Genomic DNA, 21,127 nt, shown 5'->3' on the forward strand with positions numbered 1-21,127 from the left:
TGCACACCAAAAAAACTATATGCAGTGTAATTCCTATAATGAATAAACACAAGAAGAAAAATATCTACTCTGTCCAGAAGCAAAAGGCAGGGACAGACAAAACTTCATCAAGACTTAGCTTTTAACTACAGACTTAAAAGATGAGTAGTAGTTTCAGAGATGAACCTTAGAGAGGACTTCGTAAGCCTAGGGAACATATGTAAAGGCACAAAGTCATGAGACAACACACACTTTTCTAGAAACAAAACTGCAGTATAACTGGAGCTCAAATTAGAGAGAAAGTGGCATAGATAACACTGAACAAACGAAAAAAGACCAAGCTGTAAGAGTTAGAGACATTGCCTCTTTGACTTATTTACTGTTATATATCCCCTGTACCTGGCACACATCGATTCTCAATACTGGCTGAATAAACAAACACTATGCAAAAGAGAGAAAAAGATGGGAACCCAAATAAATCTGCAATAATCTATTAATAAGAAAAGGGCCAGGCGTGGTGGCTCATGCCTGTAATCCCAGCACTCTGGGAGGCTGAGGCGGGCAGATCATTTAAGATCAGCAGCTCGAGACCAGCCTGGCCAACAAGGTGAAACCCCGTCTCTACTAAAAATACAAAAAGTGACTGGGCATGGTGGCGTGCACCTGTAATCCCAGCTACTCAGGAGGCTGAGGCACAAGAACTGCCTGAACCTGGCAGGCGGAGGTTGCAGTGAGCTGAGATTGCACCACTACACTCCTGCCTGGGCGACAGAGTGAGACTCCATCTCAAAAAAAAAAGAAAGGAAAAACCTGAAATCAGGCCACGAAGAAATTGGAATTTTAAAAAATCCCTGGATAGTAGGGTTTTAAGTAACCCAGTTTTCATACTTTATATTTTTCAAGTTTTTAAAAATAATCACGGCATCACTCTTATAACAATAAATAATTTAAAAGTAAAACAGACAGACATTAAGAATTAACTTTGTGTGGTATTGAGAGCAAAGGAGAAATTCAGAACAACTCCCAAGTTTTTAACTTGGGAAACTGGGAAGATGGTATGGGGGAAATTAGGAGGAAAGTAGTAGCAAGTTTAAATCATCTCTTTCACCCAAGAAAGGATGCCTGCTAGGCAAAATATTTACAAAAACTGACCAGATACTGATCTATAAAGCAAGTCTCAACAAATTTTAAGCTATAAAATCATACAGCATATATTTCATGACTACAATGCCGTAAGACTCCAAAATCAATAAAAAGATAACTTAAGTTCAGAAATCAAGACATACACTTTTAGGCCGGGTGCAGTGGCTCAGGCCTGTAATCCCAGCATCTTGGGAGGCCAAGGTGGGCAGATCATTTGAGCTCAGGAGTTCGAGACCAGCCTAGGCAACATGGTAAAACCGCATCTCTACAAAAAATTAAAAATTAGCCAGACATGGTGGTGCAAGTCTGCAGGCCCGGCTACTCAGGAGGCTGAGGCAGGAGGATCAATTGAGCCCAGGAGATTAAGCCTGCAGTGAGCCATGATCACGCCACTGCACTCCAGCCTGGGAAGCTGAACGAGACCTTGTCTCAAAAAAAAAAAAAGAAAGAAAGAAAGAAAATATACACTTTTAAATAATCCATGGGCCAAAGAAGAAATCATAACAGAAATTAGCAAGTATTTGAAGTTGAACAACAAAAAGCACATATTAAAAACTTGTGGGATGCAGCTAAAGCAGTAGTTGGAGAGATAAGTCTCAAAATACATATAATAGAAAAGAAAAAAAAAGTTAATGAATTGAGTAGCTATCTCATGTTGAAGGAAGAAAAAAGAAAATAAGCCCCCAAAAAGTAGAAAAATAAAAGAACAGAAATTAATGCAGGAAAAAAAAAAAAAGCATACGACAGAACAAATGGCAACAAAAGCTGGTCCTCTGAAAAAACTAATAAAATTGGAAAACATTTGGGAAAGATTATTCATGAAGTCTAGGAAGCAGCTGGCTATTAAGATCCACAGCTCAGAAAATCTGGTTTGGAAGTGAAGATTTAGAAGTTGTAACATATTAATAATACGTATTTGGGGCCCTGGATAGAAATGAGAAGTGAAATTGAGATGAGTAGGACTTTGCTGTATTAAGATAAGAGAGTAAAGATTTATTTGTTCCTTCTCATGACAAAACAAAAAGACAAGAAAAAATTAAAACACACTCCATCTTCAACCATACATGATGTTCCACGTTCATGTTACATGTGAAATTCTAAATCACAATATATGAAGATGGAAGGCAGATGGAAGAATGAACGCTTGTAAAATATGGAAGAAAATTAAACATAAGTGTCAGCTGAAAGAACAATGAGGAATGAGAAGCAAATCCATTGCTCTACAGAACCTCAAAAGACTAAAGAACTGTTGACACAAGACTCAAAAGACAGAGGTCAAGTGGGAGCATTAAGAATGGAGAAATAGACCGGGTGCAGGGGCTCACGCCTGCAGTCCCTGCACTTTGGGAGGCCAAGATGGGCGGATCACAAGGTCAGGAGTTTGAGATCAGCCTGGCCAATATGGTGAAACCCCATCTCTACTAAAAGTACAAGAATTAGCTGGGCGTGGTGGCATGCACCTGTAGTCCCAGCTACTCGGGAGGCTGAGGCAGAAGAATCGCTTGAACCCGGGAGGCAGAGGTTGCACTGAGCTGAGATCACACCACTGCACTCCAGCCTGGGTGACAGAGCGAGACTCCATCTCAAAAAAAAAAAAAAAGAATGGAGTAATAGCCAGGCAGGGTGGCTCACGCCTGCAATCCTAGTCAGTACTTTGGGAGGCCAATGTGGGTGGATCACTGAGGTCAGGAGTTCGAGACCATCCTGGCCAACATGGTGAAATCCCGTCTCTACTAAAAATACAAAAATCAGCTGGATGTAGTGGCAGACTCCTCTAATCCCAGCTACCTGGGAGGCTGAGGCAGAATCGCTTGAACCCAGGAGGCGGAGGTTGCAGTGAGCCAAGATTACACCATTGCACTCCAGCCTCGGCAACAAGAGCTAAACTCCATCTCAAAAATAAAATAAAAAGAATGAAGAAATATGTAGAAGTCGGTATAAAAGGACACTTGGAAGCCAGGTGAGAATCACTTGAGGCAAGAAGTTCGCAACCAGCCTGGTCAATATAAGGAGACCCTACCACTACAAAAAAAATTTTTTTTAATTACTCAGGCATAGTGGCATGTGCCTGTAGTCCCAGCTTCCCAGCTACTCAGAACAAGTAAGTGGGAGGATCACTTGAGCCCAGGAGTTTGAGGCGGCAGTGAGCTATAATGGCAGTGAGCTATATAATCCAGCCACTGTATTCCAGCCTGGGTAACAGAGCAAGACCATGCCTGAAAAAAAAGACACTTGGAACCCCCAAGTCACATCTCCTACCCTGTACATCCCATCAGAATGTGGAACGTTTATTCTTTCAAGGAACTGAATCAAGGGAAATACAAGGCACAGAGAGGGGAACAGGTAAGGTGCCGGCTGAAAACAGAGGTAAACTTTCTCTACAAATATATTCAAGCCAATAAATGAAAAAGAAAATGTTTTAAATCACCATTTTGCAACACCTAATGAATAAATATATCTATGCACTGAGCATCAGTAGCTGCTAAGAGCGCAGCAAGAGATACATGACATGCTTCCTGATGGGAGAACACACAGCACATGTGAAATATTCTTGCCCACCCCACCCCCCAAAAGGCAAATCTGAACCTGGTAAGCCTCTAGATCTAGACATCAATTTATAGTAAATGCAGAGAAATATGTTCAACTACACAGTGGGGATGCAACAGCAAAATACAGGTTAGGAAATGTACATGACAAATGACCTGGTTTCTCCCAAAAATAAACTGCACAGAAAAAAAAGAGGCAAGATCTAAGATAGAACCTGTAATTGAAAAAAATCTTAAAACATACATTTTAAAACTAGCAAATTAAACTACAATCCTCAAAACACACATCTGAATAAGACTACAAAGAAAAAATAATCACCATAGAAGTCAGGATGGAGATTATCTGGGGGATGAAAGGGGTTGCAATGTGGGTTTCTGGGTTAGCTAGCAATGTTCTATTTTTGACCCTGGGGCGATTACAAAAGTTTTCACCTTATATAACAAAGATAGAAAATAAGAAAACAGATTAAGAAAATTAGAGGACCAATCAGAAATATCCAACATGTGAAAACAGAAAAAAAGTGGAGAAAAAATTATCAAAGTAGAAGAAAACATCCCAGTACTGAAAGAAGTAACCAGATTGAAAAGGCCGCAAGTGTCCAGCAAACTGAATAAAAAAGACCTGTTCTAAGAAAATCAAGGACAAAGATACTACGTTTACAAAGCGATAAAAGGGCAATTAACAACGGACTGAGAATAATAATCATTATAGCAATATTACAAGTCAGAAGACAGTGGAACTATTCACTTAAAAATCTGAGTGAAAAATAAATTCTAGGTGAAAATCAACTTTATAACCAGTCAAATTATCAATCAAGGGACTAAAAAGAGTAAGTAAAGCTGGGCTACAGTGGCACACTCCTGTAGTCCCAGCTACTCCAGAGGCTGAGGCAGGAGGATCGCTTGAGCCTAGTTCAGGGCTGTAGTGTACTATGATCATGCCTGTGAATAGCCACTACACTCCACCCTGGGCAACACAGAGAGACCCTATCTCTAAAATGTATTTTTTTAAAAAAAGAGTGTATGCGTGAGTGTGAAAATTAGAACATTTTCAGCCATATAAAGTATTTAAAGATTTATCCCCCAAGCACACTTTATTTGAGCTTAATAAAACTAAACAGAGGGAGTAAACCAAATAAAAGGCAGGCACGGAATGCAACGTATGTCACACAGCAGGGAAGAGAAAGGAATTCCCAGGGTGATGGTAAAGGAAAGCCCCAAGACAACTTCCATGCAGCAGGTCTAGAGAACCAGTCCAAATTAGAGTGGAACTCCAGAAGAACTCCAGGAGGATATCTCTAAGAAAAATAAATGGCACTGATAAATTATATGACAGACTGACATTGTGGAAAAGTGCACTGTGAGACATTTTGTGGAACAACTGAAGATGTATGAAGATTTTAACGTTCAAAGAAAACTAGGCAAATTTTGTTTTTTAATGAGGCAATTTTTAAACATAGTTGTATAAGAAAAAAATGTAAATCTAGAAATAACAGCTAACAAGTGTTTGACACTATTCTAACTTTTTTTTTTTTTTTTTTTTTTTTGAGACAGAGTCTCACTCTGTTGCCCAGACTGGAGTGCAGTGGCGTGATCTCGACTCACTGCACCCTCTGCCTCCTGGCTTCAAGCGATTCTCCTGCCTCAGCCTCCCGAGTAGTTGGGATTACAGGCGTGTGCCACCATGCCCAGCTAATTTTTTGTATTTTTAGTAGAGACAGGGTTTCATCGTGCAAGCCAGGATGATCTCGATCTCCTGACCTCATGATTTGCCCGCCTTGGCTTCCCAAAGTGCTGGGATTACAGGTGTGAGCCACCGCACCCAGCCTCTAAATTCTTTACAAGCATTAACTAACCCTCACCACTACTTTGTGGTACCATATTCTACGTGGTTCTTCATATGTAAACAATTTTTATATACTCACAAATGAAAACAGTTTAAAATGTTTTATATAACTATATTGAAAGAATGAGAGGAGCAATGAATTTCTTTCTCATCTAACATGTTTATAGAGAAAGCTTTCTCTATAACATTATGTTTCATCTAACATTATGTTATAGAGAATATATTTATAGAGAAAGCTTACCCCCTTATTCCTCTCCTCATTCATTCTCATCTAACATTATTTAAAAAATATAAAACTGATGAATCTAAATGCAGTGCTATTTTAGTTAGAGATATAAAGAATTAGCTAAGGGTTAAAAGTTATTGCCTCTAAGGAGTGGGAAGGAGTGGAGGAAACAGACAAGAAACTACATTGTTTTGGTAAAAAGCCTTTTAATTTCAAAATTATCTGATGTTTTAAACTTTTAGCAAGTAGCATGCCATTTAATATTCCAAATTTACTTTTTAAAAGATAGAAATGATAAAAGCAGTGAAGACAAACCCAAAGCAGTGAAGACAAACCCTTGGTAACATCAACATCCATGGTAGTGTTTCCAAAGGATATTCTCTGAAATACTAGTTCTAAAGAATGTTAATAGTTGGTATGTGAAAAAACTGTTTCAATAACCAATTAATATCCTCAGAGATCTGAGAAAATATTACATCCATGAAATAATAAGGAGTTCTAAGAAATAAAATTATAGCCAACATAAAAATTTCAAGAGAAGAAAAACCAAACATAGATAATAAGAGAAAACAGATTAAGACAACCAAAGGCTCAATCTAAGACACCCAGCATACGAAAACAGAAAAAAGGTGGGGAAAAAATTACCAAAGAAAAAGTAGAAGACATCCCAGTAACCAGGTAAACTGTGGGGCTTTTTCACAAAAGGACTTCTTGGCAGATTTTAATATGTTAAGAAATACTTTATAGTTTTCTCTGACATGAGACAACAGAAACTCCACACTCCCCTTCCTTAAAACAGCTCAAGAAACAATTGTTTTAAGGCAGTGGTTCTCAACTCAAGTCCATAAACCAGTTCTGATCTACAGCAAAGTAAGAAAAGCAAGAACAATGTATTCAGTATTTAATTAAGTTAGTTAACTTAAAAGACCACTCTGTATTTTGCAGGCATATCCTTCTTATATTCTTAAATGTAAGTATCTTTTATGCAATGATGATGGTCACAGTTTAAAACATTCTTGCTTTCTAAAATGAAACGTTGGCAATCTTGTCAGTACACTATCTCCACCCCACCAGTTAATGGTTCATGAAAGGTAAGTAGAGGAATCTCTGGAAAACTCTTATTTGAATGACGGACAAACAGCTCCAGAGGGGCTAAGCACAGTGGCTGTCGCCTATAATCCCAGCACTTTGGGAGGCTGAAGTGGGAGGATTGCTTGAGGCCAGAAGTTTGAGAACTAATCTGGGCAACATGGCAAGATCTTGTATTGCCATGTTTTAAAAATGTTTTAAATACAAAATTTAAAATGCTTTTTTATAAAAGTACCCTGAGGAAAAGAAGTCACCAGAGAAATACAAAGATAACCCAGAGAGTAAAATATTACCAAAAAAATGAGAAAATACAACTAAGTAGTAGTATACCAGATGTACCAGACGGGTTAAGTAAAATGAGTAATAAAAACTGTTTATTGAATATAACAATTCAAACGTCACATACGAGCACTGACTTCAAATGCCAGACTGCATGGGGTTTAGAAGTGAGGACTAACAGGCTGAGTTTAGCTTATTCTAAAAGTTTAGCTCCTCAAAAAGGTCAAAAAAGTTTTAGGGGCAAAAAAATTTTTGAACATTCATACAAGCTACTGGTTACAAAAATGGAGAAGTTGTTAAAACTAGGAAAAATAGGCTGGGCGCGGTGGCTCACGCCTGTAATCCCAGCACTTTGGGAGGCCGAGGTGGGCGGATCATGAGGTCAGGAGATCGAGACCATCCTGGCAAACACGATGAAACCCCGTCTCTACTAAAAATACAAAAAATTAGCCGGGCATGGTGGCGGGCGCCTGTAGTCCCAGCTACTTGGGAGACTGGGGCAGGAGAATGTCATGAACCCGGGAGGCAGAGCTTGCAGTGAGCCGAGATCGTGCCACTGCATTCCAGCCTGGGCGACAAAAAAAAAACAACAAAAAACTAGGAAAAATAACGTAACCAAGAATATTCATATTCCAACAATCCTACTCTCTTACTTTCATACACTGATGATTAAACCTGAATCTTCTGTGTAAAAGATATATTAAAAGTACAATCAGTCAGGCACAGTGGCTCATGCCTGTAATCCCAGCACTTTGGGAGGCCAAGGCAGGCAGATCACCTGAGGTCAGGAGTTCGAGACCCTCCTGGCCAGCATGGAGAAACCCCCATCTCTACTAAAAATACAAAAATTGGCCAGGCGCGGTGGCTCACGCCTGTAATCCCAACACTTTGGGAGGCCAAGGCGGGCAGATCACCTGAGGTTGGGAGTTCGAGACCCGCCTGGCCAGCATGGAGAAACCCCCATCTCTACTAAAAATACAAAAATTGGCCAGGCATGGTGGCTCACACCTGTAATCCCAGCACTTTGGGAGGCTGAGGCGGGCAAATCACGAGGTCAGGAGATGGAGACCATCCTAACACGGTGAAACCCCATCTCTACTAAAAATACAAAAAATTAGCCGGGCGTGATGGCGGGCGCCTGTAGTCCCAGCTACTCAGGAGGTTGAGGCAGGAGAATGACATGAACCCGGGAGGTGGAGCTTGCAGTGAGCCGAGATTGCGCCACCGCACTCCAGCCTGGGGGACAGAGCGAGACTCCATCTCAAAAAGAAAAAAAAATTAGCCAGGCGTGGTGGTGCACACCTGAGATCCCAGCTACTCTGGAGGCTGAGGTTGCAGTGAGCCAAGATTGCGCCACTGCACTCCAGCCTGGATGACAGAGTGAGACTCCGCCTCAGAAAAAAAAAGTACAATCAAGCTATTAATACTTGGGAGGCTGAGACAGGAACATCACTTGAGGCTGGGAGTTCAAGACCAGCCTGGGCAACATAACAAGATCCCCATACACACACACACAATCTCTAAAACAATGAAAATATTAAGCCAGGCATAGCGGTGAGAGCATGTAGTCCCAACTACCTGGGAGGCTGAAGTGTGAAGATAGCCTGGGACCAGGAGTTCAAACGCTACAGTGATACAGTGAAGTATGACAGCTGTGACTGTACCACTGCACTCTTGAGAGGCTCCATCTCTCTTTTTTTTTAAAGGCAGAATCAAACAATTTTCTAGAAATTTACAATCTAATAACTCCAAGTAAACAAGTGGAATTTGCATTTTGAATTACAATTGAAAGTAAACATTTTGCTCATCACTGGAACTCTAAAACTTTTCAAGGTATGGCATAAAGTAGGGACTTAAAAATCTCTCTTGAATAAACTAATCAAAGTCTGTATTTATCAATACACACACTAGTAAGTAAATCCTCCATTTATCAAGCAAATATCACTATCCTATAAAAGCACATATTCTATTACAGAGACCCAGATTTATTTATGTATTTATCTAGAATTAAAAAGCCAAAAAACCTCTTACAAATTTTACTTAATTTCATCTCACCTGAAAATTGCAACTAAAAGCAGAGGCAAATTCTCCTCCCCAACCTCAAGTTCAGCCTGAGCCCCCTAGAATTAAAAATAGCTTAACCACCTAACAGGTCAGACAATGAACAGAGGTGTTTACACACATTAGTGAGTGTGGCTTTAGTACTCTTCATGAAATTACAGAAAATATTTTTTAAATATCTTAAAATGTACGATAAAAAGTCAGTTTTATAGAACATCTTTGTATGTTTTTTTACCAAAAGCATGTATTTTTGTGATCACAAAAAAACTTTTATAAATTATAAAAAACATAGATCTTAAGTTTTTTTAAAAAATTGTAAATGAGGTTGGGCATGGTGGCTCATGCCTGTAATCCCAGCACTCCACTCTGGTAGGCCGAGGCAGGCAGATCACTTGAGGTCAGGAGTTCCATACCAGCCTGGCCAACGTGGTGAAACCCCATCTCTACTAAAAAACACAAAAATTAGCCAGGCACGTTGGCACACAGCTGTAATCCCAGCTACTTGGGTGGCTGAAGCATGAGACTTGCTTGAACCCAGGAGGCAGAGGTTGCAGTGAGCGGAGATCGCACCACTGCATTCCCGCCTGGGCAAGAAAGTGAGATTCTGTCTCAAAAAAAAATTATAAATGACACTGTTAAATATTATATATCAAGTATTTTCAAAATGGTAAATACCAAACATTTAGAAACAGTAATAGATTTCAAAAATATATCTGACTTTTTTAAAAGCCAATATGACAACTGGTAAAATCTCTACATCACAATATCCACAGCCATCTAAATTATTTGTGCAAAAGGAATCCTTGATGATATTATCTCACATATACAATGAATAACAAAGAAAGGTTAACTACAGACTTAAAACACCAAAACCAACAAGGCCAATAATATACATAAAAACCACAGATAAATGTGAGTTAAGTACAGGTATATACATTCATGTTTAAGTCCATATACATTCATGTTCAAGTCCAGAATTTATAAAGTTGATTACACTACATAAAATGAGCCTCCACTAACAATTCAGGCAAGGATGAACTGGAAAGTTCAGCGTTTTCATTATAATCCTGCAGACTCTGGTCCTAAGACGAAGGAGAAAGAAATAAGAGAACTGAGTGGCTCTTGCTGCAAGCCACTAACTATACCCTAGGGTTTTAAAAGTTCCAACTACTACAAAGAAAAGTATGAACTGGATCTTTGGTAGGTAGTAGAGCATATGGATCATAAGGGCTTGAAAATATCTTCATCTTGCTATACTGTTTAACTTTCTCAAAAGCATTCATATCTCATTTTCTCCTTCTAATAATGCCATAAAAATAGGAAGGGAAGACTACTGTTTAACAAATGAAAAATCTGGAACTCAGAAGTAAAATTACTTCCTTAAAGTTGTAAAGAAAGATGGGTAATACTTGGCTCTACTATGGTAAACCCCAGTTAAGTAATACTATTTCTGAGACAAAGTTATTCTAGATATTTGTCACTTTTGGATCCCAATTATGAACCGAGGTCACATACAGTGGGGAGGGCCAAGAATATTTTCAGATTTAGCAAATGGTGAATGAAATCAGGCCATTCACTGCCAGTATCCACAGTATCCAGCCTCTTGTCCACAGTATATTTTGCCATTAAGGCTTTTTTTTTCTTTTTGAGACGGAGTCTCGCTCTGTTGCCCAGGCTGCCATACAATGGCGCCATCTCCACTCACTGCAACCTCCGCCTCCTGGGTTCAAGCAATTCTCCTGCCTCAGCCTCCTGAGTAGCTGGGATTACAGGTGCGCGCCACCACGCCTGGCTAATTTTTGCATTTTTAGTAGAGATGGGGTTTCACCATGTTGGTCACGCTGGTTTCGAACTCCCGACCTCAGGTGATCCGCCCATCTCAGCCTCCCAAACTGCTGGGATTATAGGCGTGAGCCACCACACCCAGCCTTAAGGCCTTTTTTATAGGTCTAACTGAAGTCATCTACCAGTGATGAAATGATGCATTTCTACAGATGGTTCAACTTGGTTGTTAAGTGTCCTCAGATACTAGTACAAGTTGGGCATCCCTAACCTAAAAGTCCAAAATCTGAAATGCTTCAAAATCTGAAACTTTCTAAGCATCGACCACACGTGAAAAATTCCACATCTGACCTCGTGACAGGTTGTAGTCAAACGCAGGTGGCACAACACAGTTTATTCAGTGTCCCGAAGGAAAAAATAAGCTTTAGACTAAGCATACAACGTGTACATGAAACATAAATGAATTTTGTGTTTAAACTTGGGTCTCATCCCCAAGACATCTCATTTGTATATGCAAATAAGTCTAAAATCCAAAACCCTTCTGGTCCCAAGCATTTCAAATAAGGGATATTCAACCTGTAGCTGTCTGCCCAATTTTGACACAACAAGAAAAAGTTCAAAGACAGCTGCCTGTAGTATACATTTTCAAAGCTCTGTATTTAAGAGTCTCATATAGGTAAATACAAAAGGACTTTATAAATAGTTCTTCAAACACCAACAAAACTGGGAAACTAACATAATTACTAGGCTGATAAAGCTACAAGTCAAATATGATATATTAGTTTTCTTCTCCCATAGGAATATGTCTTTCCATCTCAAGATTCACCCGGGGCTGCCTATCAATTATTCACAAACCAAGATCTTTTCCACCCAAGGCATTCATACATATTGTACCTACTACCAAAATTGCCCTTCTTCCTCATCTTTTTTTTTTTTTTTTTTTGAGACAGAGTCTGGCTCTGTCACCCAGGATGGAGTGCAGTGATGCAATCTCAGCTCACTGCAGCCCCCGCCTCCTGGGTTCAAGTGAACCTCAGCCTCCTGAGTAGCTGAGATTACAGACATGTGCCACCACACCTGGCTTATTTTTTTGTATTTTTAGTAGAGACAGGGTTTCACCACGTTGGCCTGGCTGGTCTCGAACTCCTGGCCTCAAGCGATCCGCCCACCTCAGCCTCTCAAAGTGCTAGGATTACAGGCGTGAGCCAATGCGCCCGGCCTCCTCCTTCATTATTTACATAGTTGATCCTTCCTTCTAAGCATAGTCATGTGCTACACAGTAACACTTTGGTAAACGACAGATTTCCCCCCCTGCTGTTCTCATGATACTAAGTTCTCTGGTTGTTTAAAAGCGTGTGGCACCACCCCCATCTCTAATCCTCCTGCTTTGGCCACTTCAAGGGGGCCACTTCAACAGGAAGTTGTATACAACAGTGTTCCCATAATGGAGCTGAAAAATTCATATTACCCAGTGACTTTGTAACCACTGTAATGCAATGCTTTACAATGTGTTTGCAGTGATGTTGGTATAAAACAAACCTACTGCACTGCCAGTAGCATAAAGTCTTGCACATATACTCATTATGTACAATACATAATACTGATAACAAACGACTGTGTTACTGGTTTATGTATATGCTATTTAGTTGTCCCTTGGTATCCACAAGGCACTGGTCACAGAACCTCCTGAGGATACCAAAATCCACAGATACTCAAGTTCTGCAGTATGACCCACAGAACCTATGGATGCTAAAAGTTGGCCCTGGCTGGGCCCAAGTGGCATGCCTGTAATCCCAGCACCTAAGGAGGCCAAGGCAGGAGGATTGTTTGAGGTCAGGAGTTCAAGACTAGCATGGGCAATATACCAAGACCCCGTTTCTACAGAATATTTTAAAAATTAGCCAAGTGTGGTGGCATGCACTTGTAGTCCTAGCTACTCAGGAGGCTGAGGTGGAAGGATCACTTGAGCCCGGGAGTTTGAGGGTACAGTGAGCTATGATCACGCCACTGCACTCCAGCCTGGGCAACAGAGAGACCCTGTCTCTTTTAATGAAGAAAAAAAAAAAAAAAAAAAGGCCACGACGGGTGGATCACAAGGTCAGGAGATCGAGACCATCCTGGCCAACATGGTGAAACCCCGTCTCTACTAAAAAATACAAAAAAATTAGCCAGGCATGGTGGTGGGCACCTGTAGTCCCAGCTATTCATGAGGCTGAGGCAGGAGAATGGCATGAACCTGGGAAGCAGAGCTTGCACTGAGCCAAGATGGCGCTGCTGCACTCCAGCCTGGACTCCGTTTCAAAAAAAAAAAAAGAAAAAAGGTAATGTAATTAGGATTCATAACTATACTATAATGACAATGCTTTGAAATTTTAAAAGTATTTTTAGTACTAGATAAGTGCTTCACAAACTACCCTTCTATCTCCCTGATTATGGGAGAATTCTTTAACTACTATCAAAAAATCCTCAGAACTGAGAATCAACAGAGGGGTTCAAGTACTGATAAGAACTTTAAATTAAATGAGAATAGGAGAAAGTGATGCTCTATCTTATCAAGGAAAATGGTTTAGTTTGTTTCTATATGTTCAAAGTATTTCTTTTAATACTTACATTTTTAGAAACAGGGCCTTGCTCTGTCACCCAGGCTGGAGTGCAGTGGCACATCATAGCTCTCATATTTCAATGAAGTCTCAAACTCCTAAGCTCAAGCAATCCTCCTACCCAATCCTCCTGCCTCAGCCTCTTGAGTAGCTGGGACTACCATGCCTGGCTCAGGAATAAATTTAACAGAAGAAGTTCAAGAATTGTACAATGAAAACTACATAATATCAGAGAAAGAAATTAAATAAGATCTATATAACTGGAAAGGCATCCCATGTTCATAGATGTCAATAATATTAAAATGGCAAGTCTTCCCAAATCAATCTATAGATTCAATACAATACCTACCAAAATCCCAGCTGCGTTTTTTGCACAAACTCACAGATTGATCCTAAAATTTACATGGAAAAGGGAAAGGAACCCAGAATAGCCAAATTGTTTTTTAAAAAGAAAAAAACTTGAGGACTCACACATCCCAATTTCAAAACTTACTATGAAGTAATGGTAATTAAAATGTTACGGTACAGTCCTAAGTACAGACACATAAATCAATGGAATAAAACTGGGATCCAAGAACAAACTTTTACATGTACGATTAATTTATTTTTGACAAGATTGTCAAACACAAGTCAATGAGGAAAGAACTAGTTTTTTTAACAAATGGTACTAGAAAACTGGTATCCACATGCAAAACACTGAAGTTGGACCCCTATCTCACACCATATATAAAAAATTAACTCAAAATAGATGACAGACCTAAATGTAAAAGCTAAAACTATAAAGCTCTTTAGATATGGCATCAAAAGCATAAGCAAAAAAAAAAGGAATAAATTGAACTTTATCAAAATTAAAAATATTTGTGCTTAAAAGGACACTGTCAGGAAAGTGAAAAGACAATGCACAGGATGGGGGAAAAAAAGTCTGCAAATCATATCTGATAAAAGGCTTGCATCCAAAACATATGAAAAACTCTTATAACTCAAGAATAAAAAGACAGCCCCATTTTTTAAATGAGCAAAAGACTTAAATAGACAGTTCTCCAAAGAAGGTATACAAATGGCCAACAAGTACATGGAAAGATCCTCAATATAATTAGACATAAGTGAAATGCAAATCAAAACCACAATGAAATACCAATTCAAACCCTAGGATGGTTATAATCAAAAGACAGACAATAACAAGTATCAGTGAGGATGTGGATAAACTGGTGAGATAATCACTCACCAGATAATCACTAGCGAGCTTGTAGAATGGCACAGTCTCTTTGAAAAACAGTTCGGCAGTTCCTCAAAACACTAATCCGAGTTATCATCTGACCCAGTAATTTCACTCCTAGATAAGTGTACCCAAGAGAAACGGAAACATGTTCACCCAAACCCTATACATGAATGATCACTGCAGCATTACTTATAATAGCCAAAATGTGGGAACAACCCAAATGTCCATCAACTGATGAGTAGACAAACAAAAAAAGGTATATTCATATAATGAATTATTATTTGACCCTAAAAAGATATGAAGTGACTATAAATGCTACAACATGGCTGTACCTTGAAAACATTAACGATTTTGTGTGCCCACCCAAATCTCCTGTAAAATTGTAACCCCCAACATTGGAGGAGGGCCCTGGTGGGAAATGACTGGATCATGTAGGCAGAATTCCCCCCTGCTGTTCTCATGATACTGAGTTCTCTGGTTGTTTAAAAGCGTGTGGCGCCACCCCCATCTCTAATCCTCCTGCTCTGGCCACTTCAAGGGGGCCGCTTCAACAGGAAGTTTCCTGAGGCCTCCCCAGCCATGCTTCCTGTATGGCCTGTGGAACCATAAGCCAATCAAAATTATTTTCTTTATAAATTACCCAGTCTCAGTTATTTCTTCATAGCAGTGCAAGAATGGACTAATATAGTCATGCTAAGTGAAGGAAGCCAGACACAAAAGACCACATATTGTACTACTCCATTTACATGAAATGTACAGAACAGGCAAATTTATAGACACAGAAGGTAGATTAGTGGTTGCCAGAGGATAGCGGGTGAAGGGGAGTGACTGTTAATGGATTAAGATTTTCTTTTGGGGATGATGAAAATATTCTGAAATTAGGTAGTGGTGATGGTTGCACAACTTTGTGAGTATACTAAAAAAAATCACTGAACTGTACACCTTCAAAGAACGCATGTGAATTATGTACATATAACTATAGTATATAAATTATATCTCAATAAAACTTATTAAAAACTGTACAGTTAAGATTTGTGCATTTCAATATATGTAAACTTTACCTAAAAATAAACCTTTAAAAAATAATAAAAACAATGGGCTGGGCACAGTGGCTCAATCCCAACACTTTAATAGGCCACAGCAGGAGGACTGCTTGAGGCCAGACGTTCATGACCAGCCTGGGCAACACAGTAAGATCCCGTCTCTACAAAAAAAATTAAAAATTTAAAAATTAGCCAGGTGTGGTGGTGTGCACCTGTAGTCCTAACTACTCGGCAGGCTAAGGTAGGAGTTTGAGGCAGCAGCAAGTTATGATAGCACCACTTCACTCCAGCCTGGGTGACAGAGCAAGACCCTGTCTCTTTTTACAGGAAAAAAAAAAAAGAATGGATACATAAAAGTTCACTATTCTATTCTGCTCACTTTGTATTATGTTTGAAATATTTCTTAAATTTTTTTTACCAAAGTGTAAAAACAAAGTAATTTTTTTAAACAACAAAACGTTCCTAATATCCATTTTTTGTTGTTTTTTGACACAGGAAGTAGAATCTTAAATTTTAAAAAGACTAGAGAGGTCACTATCTTTCATTATTCTATTGCAATGTTATATGAAAACAGAAATATGACAGAAGACATGGTATGTGATAAAAATGAATACTTCATCTTAAATGTACAAAAAGAATCTGAACTTCCTCGGTTCTAAAGCATTTCCTCATCCTTGGATTCCTGTGGTTTCCATGGTTAATGAATGTAACAATTCCTCAACACATGGATGCAATAACCCCTAATACTGTGCTGTCCAATACAGTAGCACTGCTACGTATGGCCATTTAAATTTTTGTTTTAATGAATTAAATTATAAATTCAGTTCTTAGTCTCACTAGTTACATTTCTAGTGTTCAATACCCACATGCAGCTAGTGGCTACTGTAATGGATACACCAGATACAGAACACTGCCATCACTGGAGAAATTTCTACTAGATAGCACTACTCTAACATATAAGAAATATCCACAGAGAAACTTTTACATTCCAATTCAGGATGGTTATACTGGATTTCACAGCAATAAACAAATTTTCCTGAAGAACAGGGAAAACAAAGTCAAAAATATTAACCATCAAAGATCGTTCATGGAAGTGTCGACTAACTAAAACAGCAGTTAAGTTTTACTTTCAGAACCATCAAGCTACAGATGTTGGTCATGGCAACTCCTCAGAGGCAAATTTCTCTGTTAAAATATAGATTAACAATATACTGCCTGTTTCCTCAAGTCAGATGTAAAGATTATGCTGAAAAATGATTACAGCAAATTATCCTTCAAAGATCCCACAAAAAGGAATATTTATAATCCATGAAATCAAAAAGTTAATGACCCACAGTAAAATACACAGAATGTCTTTCCTAACAGAGCTTTGAGGCAACGGGGATAATTTAAAGAACTATTAAATATAATTGTGTCATCTAGAAAAAAGGCCTAACAAGATGATTTGTGTACAACTAGTTCTAAAAGTGTGTATGCATTTCATCCTGATAGTAACACATTTCCGTTAATACCCACTAACATTACAAATGTAGTATCAGGAAGCAGGTGCGTTCTTAATTCAAATATTTGGAACATTTTTAGCACTTTAAAAAACTGCAGGTGAACTAATTTTAAAATGTGAATTCAAATACATTTTTATATTTAGGAATCTGAAAAAACAACAGTCATTTTGTATTCCCTCTCAAGTTATAACTAAACTATCGGGCACTTAAAGCCATCAGTCAAAACAACTCCCTTTAAAGCATTTTCAAATCTTAAAAAGGTTATTATGAATTTAATTACATTTTATCCACATTAACTACTTCTACATACAACTATCTTTGAAATTTACTGACCAAAAAAATAAAAATAAAAAATTGAATTCCCAAGAGAGAATGAAACCATGGAAATTGAAACCAGCTTGTAGGCTAGGTATACAGGAGGGTCACATGGAATCGATCTGAAGGAGAAAGTAACTACTATTACTACCGGAGGTTCTGGAGTCAAATTAAATCAGGTACTATTTACATATTTCTAGCTCTGTAGTGACCTCACATGGTGCTTTCCTATGTATTACACACAGGCCTAGCTAGGTTTTCACATTTAAGTTAGTGTTACATGGTTTCTATCTTTAACCAAAGTTAAATGTTTTAAAGAATAGAGTAACATTCCATAAGCCTTTTCCCATTGTTCACAAACCCTTGCTGTTAGTCAGATCACCCCGATAAATCCATCTGTTCCCTCTAATTGCTTCCAAAGAAAAATTCTAGCAACCAAGGACACCAGATTGTAAAACACAGAGTTAGAGTTCTGGCACTACCGAAATATGTTAAGAAATCTTGGCAAATTAGTTAAAATTCCTTAAGCCGTAATTACCTCAGCTGTAAAAATGAATACAATACAAATCTACATCCTAGATGTAGATTATATGAGTTAGGTTTAATTAAACAGAAGAAAAGCCTCAGATTTTTGGTGAGCTCCAAATATAAGGTACCTAGCTTTCCCCCATCTCACTTTCCCTCCCACGGCTTCCCTTTAAGCTTTCGGGTTGTGCTTCCAACCTCCACTTCGGTGTGTTCCCCTTATCCTTACCAGCACTTACACTCGACCCCCTCTACTCCAATTCCATACAATTCCACCCTCCGATTCCAAGCTGCTACTTCCCTTTGCGCACTGCTAAGGTCCCAGGCAGCCCTCCACTCTGCTCCCCACATTTCCCTCAGCCCCCATTTCCCAACGGCTCCTCCTCTCGGCTCCCCACCCCCTCGTCACCAGGTTCATCCTGCCCCTCCAACCGTCTCCCGCCCCCAGGTTCCTTCCTGCCCTCCAAACACAGCTTCCCCGTCTCAACGTTTCATCTTGTTCCTGCAACAGACTCCCCCAACGACCTACTCGCTCCTTTAGTCCCTATTTTCTCCAACACTCAACTGACTACTCCTCTTCATCCATTCTTTTCAATATACACATAAATGCAAAGGCACCCACATACAGGAGCCCCCACCCCCACCTTGGTCCTCCATCTTTCCCTTTTATACTTGCTTCCTTTCTTCCTCCTTCCCCCCACCCCCATCTCCTCCGGAAGAGTCGGTTCCCAGGCCAAGGTCTCTCACCTCATTCGGTCACTTCAGTGGTGCCAACTGCTTCATACAGGAAAAAACAACCAATCCGTTCCCGTGGGCGCTTCCCCTGCGAGTCCAAGCACTTACTGGGCACCCGCCCCACCGGGTACCCGGCACATATGCACGCACAAACCGAGGTCCTTGGAGACAAGGGTTGAGGGTAGAATGAGCGTTCTTACACCGGCCTCAAACACAGCCCACTTCAATACAGCCCCTCGCCATTTTGGTTTCCCGCGGACTGCCGGTGCATTCTGGGAGCGCGGAGCGACTCCGGTGCCGAATGGCAGCTCTCCAAAGCCGCGGGGGGGCAGGGACTGCGCGGCGAGCGCGGAGGAACACCGCGCCCTGCGTCCCCGGCTGGGGCTGAACAAAGAAGGACTCTTTAACGTTGCAGTGAGGCTCAGTCCTTCCGCCGCCGGGGCTAACACAATGGTGAGCACTGCGCTCCTGATCGTCAGCAGGGTGGCTCTATTATACAGGAAAAGGGTCGTGTGCGACCTTCGGTGTGCGTGGTCTTGACGGTGCTCTGTGCATCTTGCTGGGCCGATTTCTTTTCCCTGGAGAAAACCTTAACTGCAGCACGTTTCCTCTACCTTCATCCTAAGGCCTGCTGTTAGAATTTCCTTCAGCGGGGAGAAATCCCAGGATGTCGAGATTGAATTTTATTCAGCGATTCACTGTCCAGTCCCAAACTCCTTATCAGGAGCTGCTTTTATGAAAGACTTTCAGACGATTTTTTTCCTAACAATGAGAGGTTTTCTGTTTACCCGCTTTGCAGTCCTTCCTAGTTGTAATGAAATCTGAGAATAGTCCCCTGCAAAATGGTTTAAGAAAACAGAATTGTCTATTAGTGCAGACCCTTAGCCTGCCCAGATTCTGCTGCCTACAGGGGTCCCAACTGACAAGCTGTGAGATTGTATGCTTGTCTCTTTAACTTACACCTAGATACAACCCAGCTCCTGTTAGTAGCCACGTGTGGAATCTTTATTTATAATTTCGTCAAAATATTTTAAAAACCATTTTATATTTTTGCCCCATATTATGTCACAGGGATAGTGAACACCGTATTTTTTCTCTCTGAAAAAGTACCTCTTGTGGTCTAAGCTCATTTGGCTCATACTTCAAAAGGGGTTCCCTCAGCCTGTGATATCAGAATTTGGCAAATAAGCATATTCGTTTTATCCAATACCATTCAATACTTTAAATATTGTGGTCGTACCCTTCCACTCCTCTGCTTCTCCTGAATAATAGTCCTAATCTTTTAAGCCTATCTTCTTAGTGTACCCTCACTGTATCTACTTACCTACTACGTTTCAGGTTTCACTTTATTTCAATTCTGATCATCGTCTGTCATAAATTCGTCTTAAGTGACCTTCATACGTTGGCTGAGGAAAATTTTGACTTAAAAAAAGTAGATGCAGCCGGGCGCGGTGGCTCACGCCTGTAATCCCAGCACTTTGGGAGGCCGAGACGGGCAGATCACCTGAGGTCGGGAATTCGAGACCAACCTGATCAACTTGGAGAAACCCCGTCTCTACTGAAAATACAAAAATTAGCCAGGTGTGGTGGCACATGCCTGTAATCCCAGCTACTCGGGAGGCTGAGATAGGAGAATCGCTTGAACCCAGGAGGCAGAGGTTGTGGTGAGCCAAGATCGTGCCATTGCAGTCCAGCCTAGGCAACAAGAGCAAAAACTCCATCTCAAAAAAAAAAAAAAGTAGATGCATTCCCATTCAGGAACGTGGCATTAAGGTAAATAAATAAATAAAATATTAAAAAGTAGATGAAGTCCAAAAATTAATAAAGATGTTGCACAAACATATATTGCTGTGCAGCTAAGCCTAATCATAGAACATCTGTTTTGGAGAACGTTTGGTCTAAGTTTTCCTCAACATTTCTGTAAAGTGGTCACCAAGCCTCAACTTCAAAATCTTCAGTGATTCAATACTTCAGACGCATTCATTTCCACCTCAGAAACTCTAATAATTTAGGCTCTTTGGCTACACAAAAGTATTCTAATCCCTTATACATTAGAGAAGTAAATTATGCCTCTATCAAAAAAAAAAAGTGTTATTTTTCTGTGCAAACGTGTGAGTGCAAAGGTGTAAGCAAACATTTAAGGAAACCAAGTGTTCAGAGATTTAAGGACACTCAGGGAGTCACAGTCAAATATAAAGAATACCTGTCAGCCAGCCACCAGCAACTCACTCCTGTAA

The 21,127-nt window shown here is 39.9% G+C and overlaps 1 protein-coding gene across 4 annotated transcripts in view; it reads right to left on the reverse strand.

Annotated features, from left to right (window-relative positions):
• The window catches only part of MTF2 (metal response element binding transcription factor 2), a 59,620-nt gene extending 40,333 nt beyond the window's left edge, over positions 1-19,287 (reverse strand). For 2 of the 4 annotated variants that reach the window (XM_054476184.2, XM_054476172.2), the window contains exon 1: positions 18,903-19,287. In XM_054476184.2, coding sequence (XP_054332159.1) covers positions 18,903-18,907 — 5 coding nt within the window. In that variant the 5' untranslated portion in view covers positions 18,908-19,287. The remainder of the gene's footprint in view (positions 1-18,902) is intronic. The other 2 variants (XM_054476178.2, XM_063664713.1) reach the window with 2 other exon arrangements.
• Positions 19,288-21,127: the final 1,840 nt, after the last annotated feature.

This window comes from Pongo pygmaeus, chromosome 1 (genome assembly GCF_028885625.2).
Source record: "Pongo pygmaeus isolate AG05252 chromosome 1, NHGRI_mPonPyg2-v2.0_pri, whole genome shotgun sequence".
Taxonomy (NCBI): domain Eukaryota; kingdom Metazoa; phylum Chordata; class Mammalia; order Primates; family Hominidae; genus Pongo; species Pongo pygmaeus.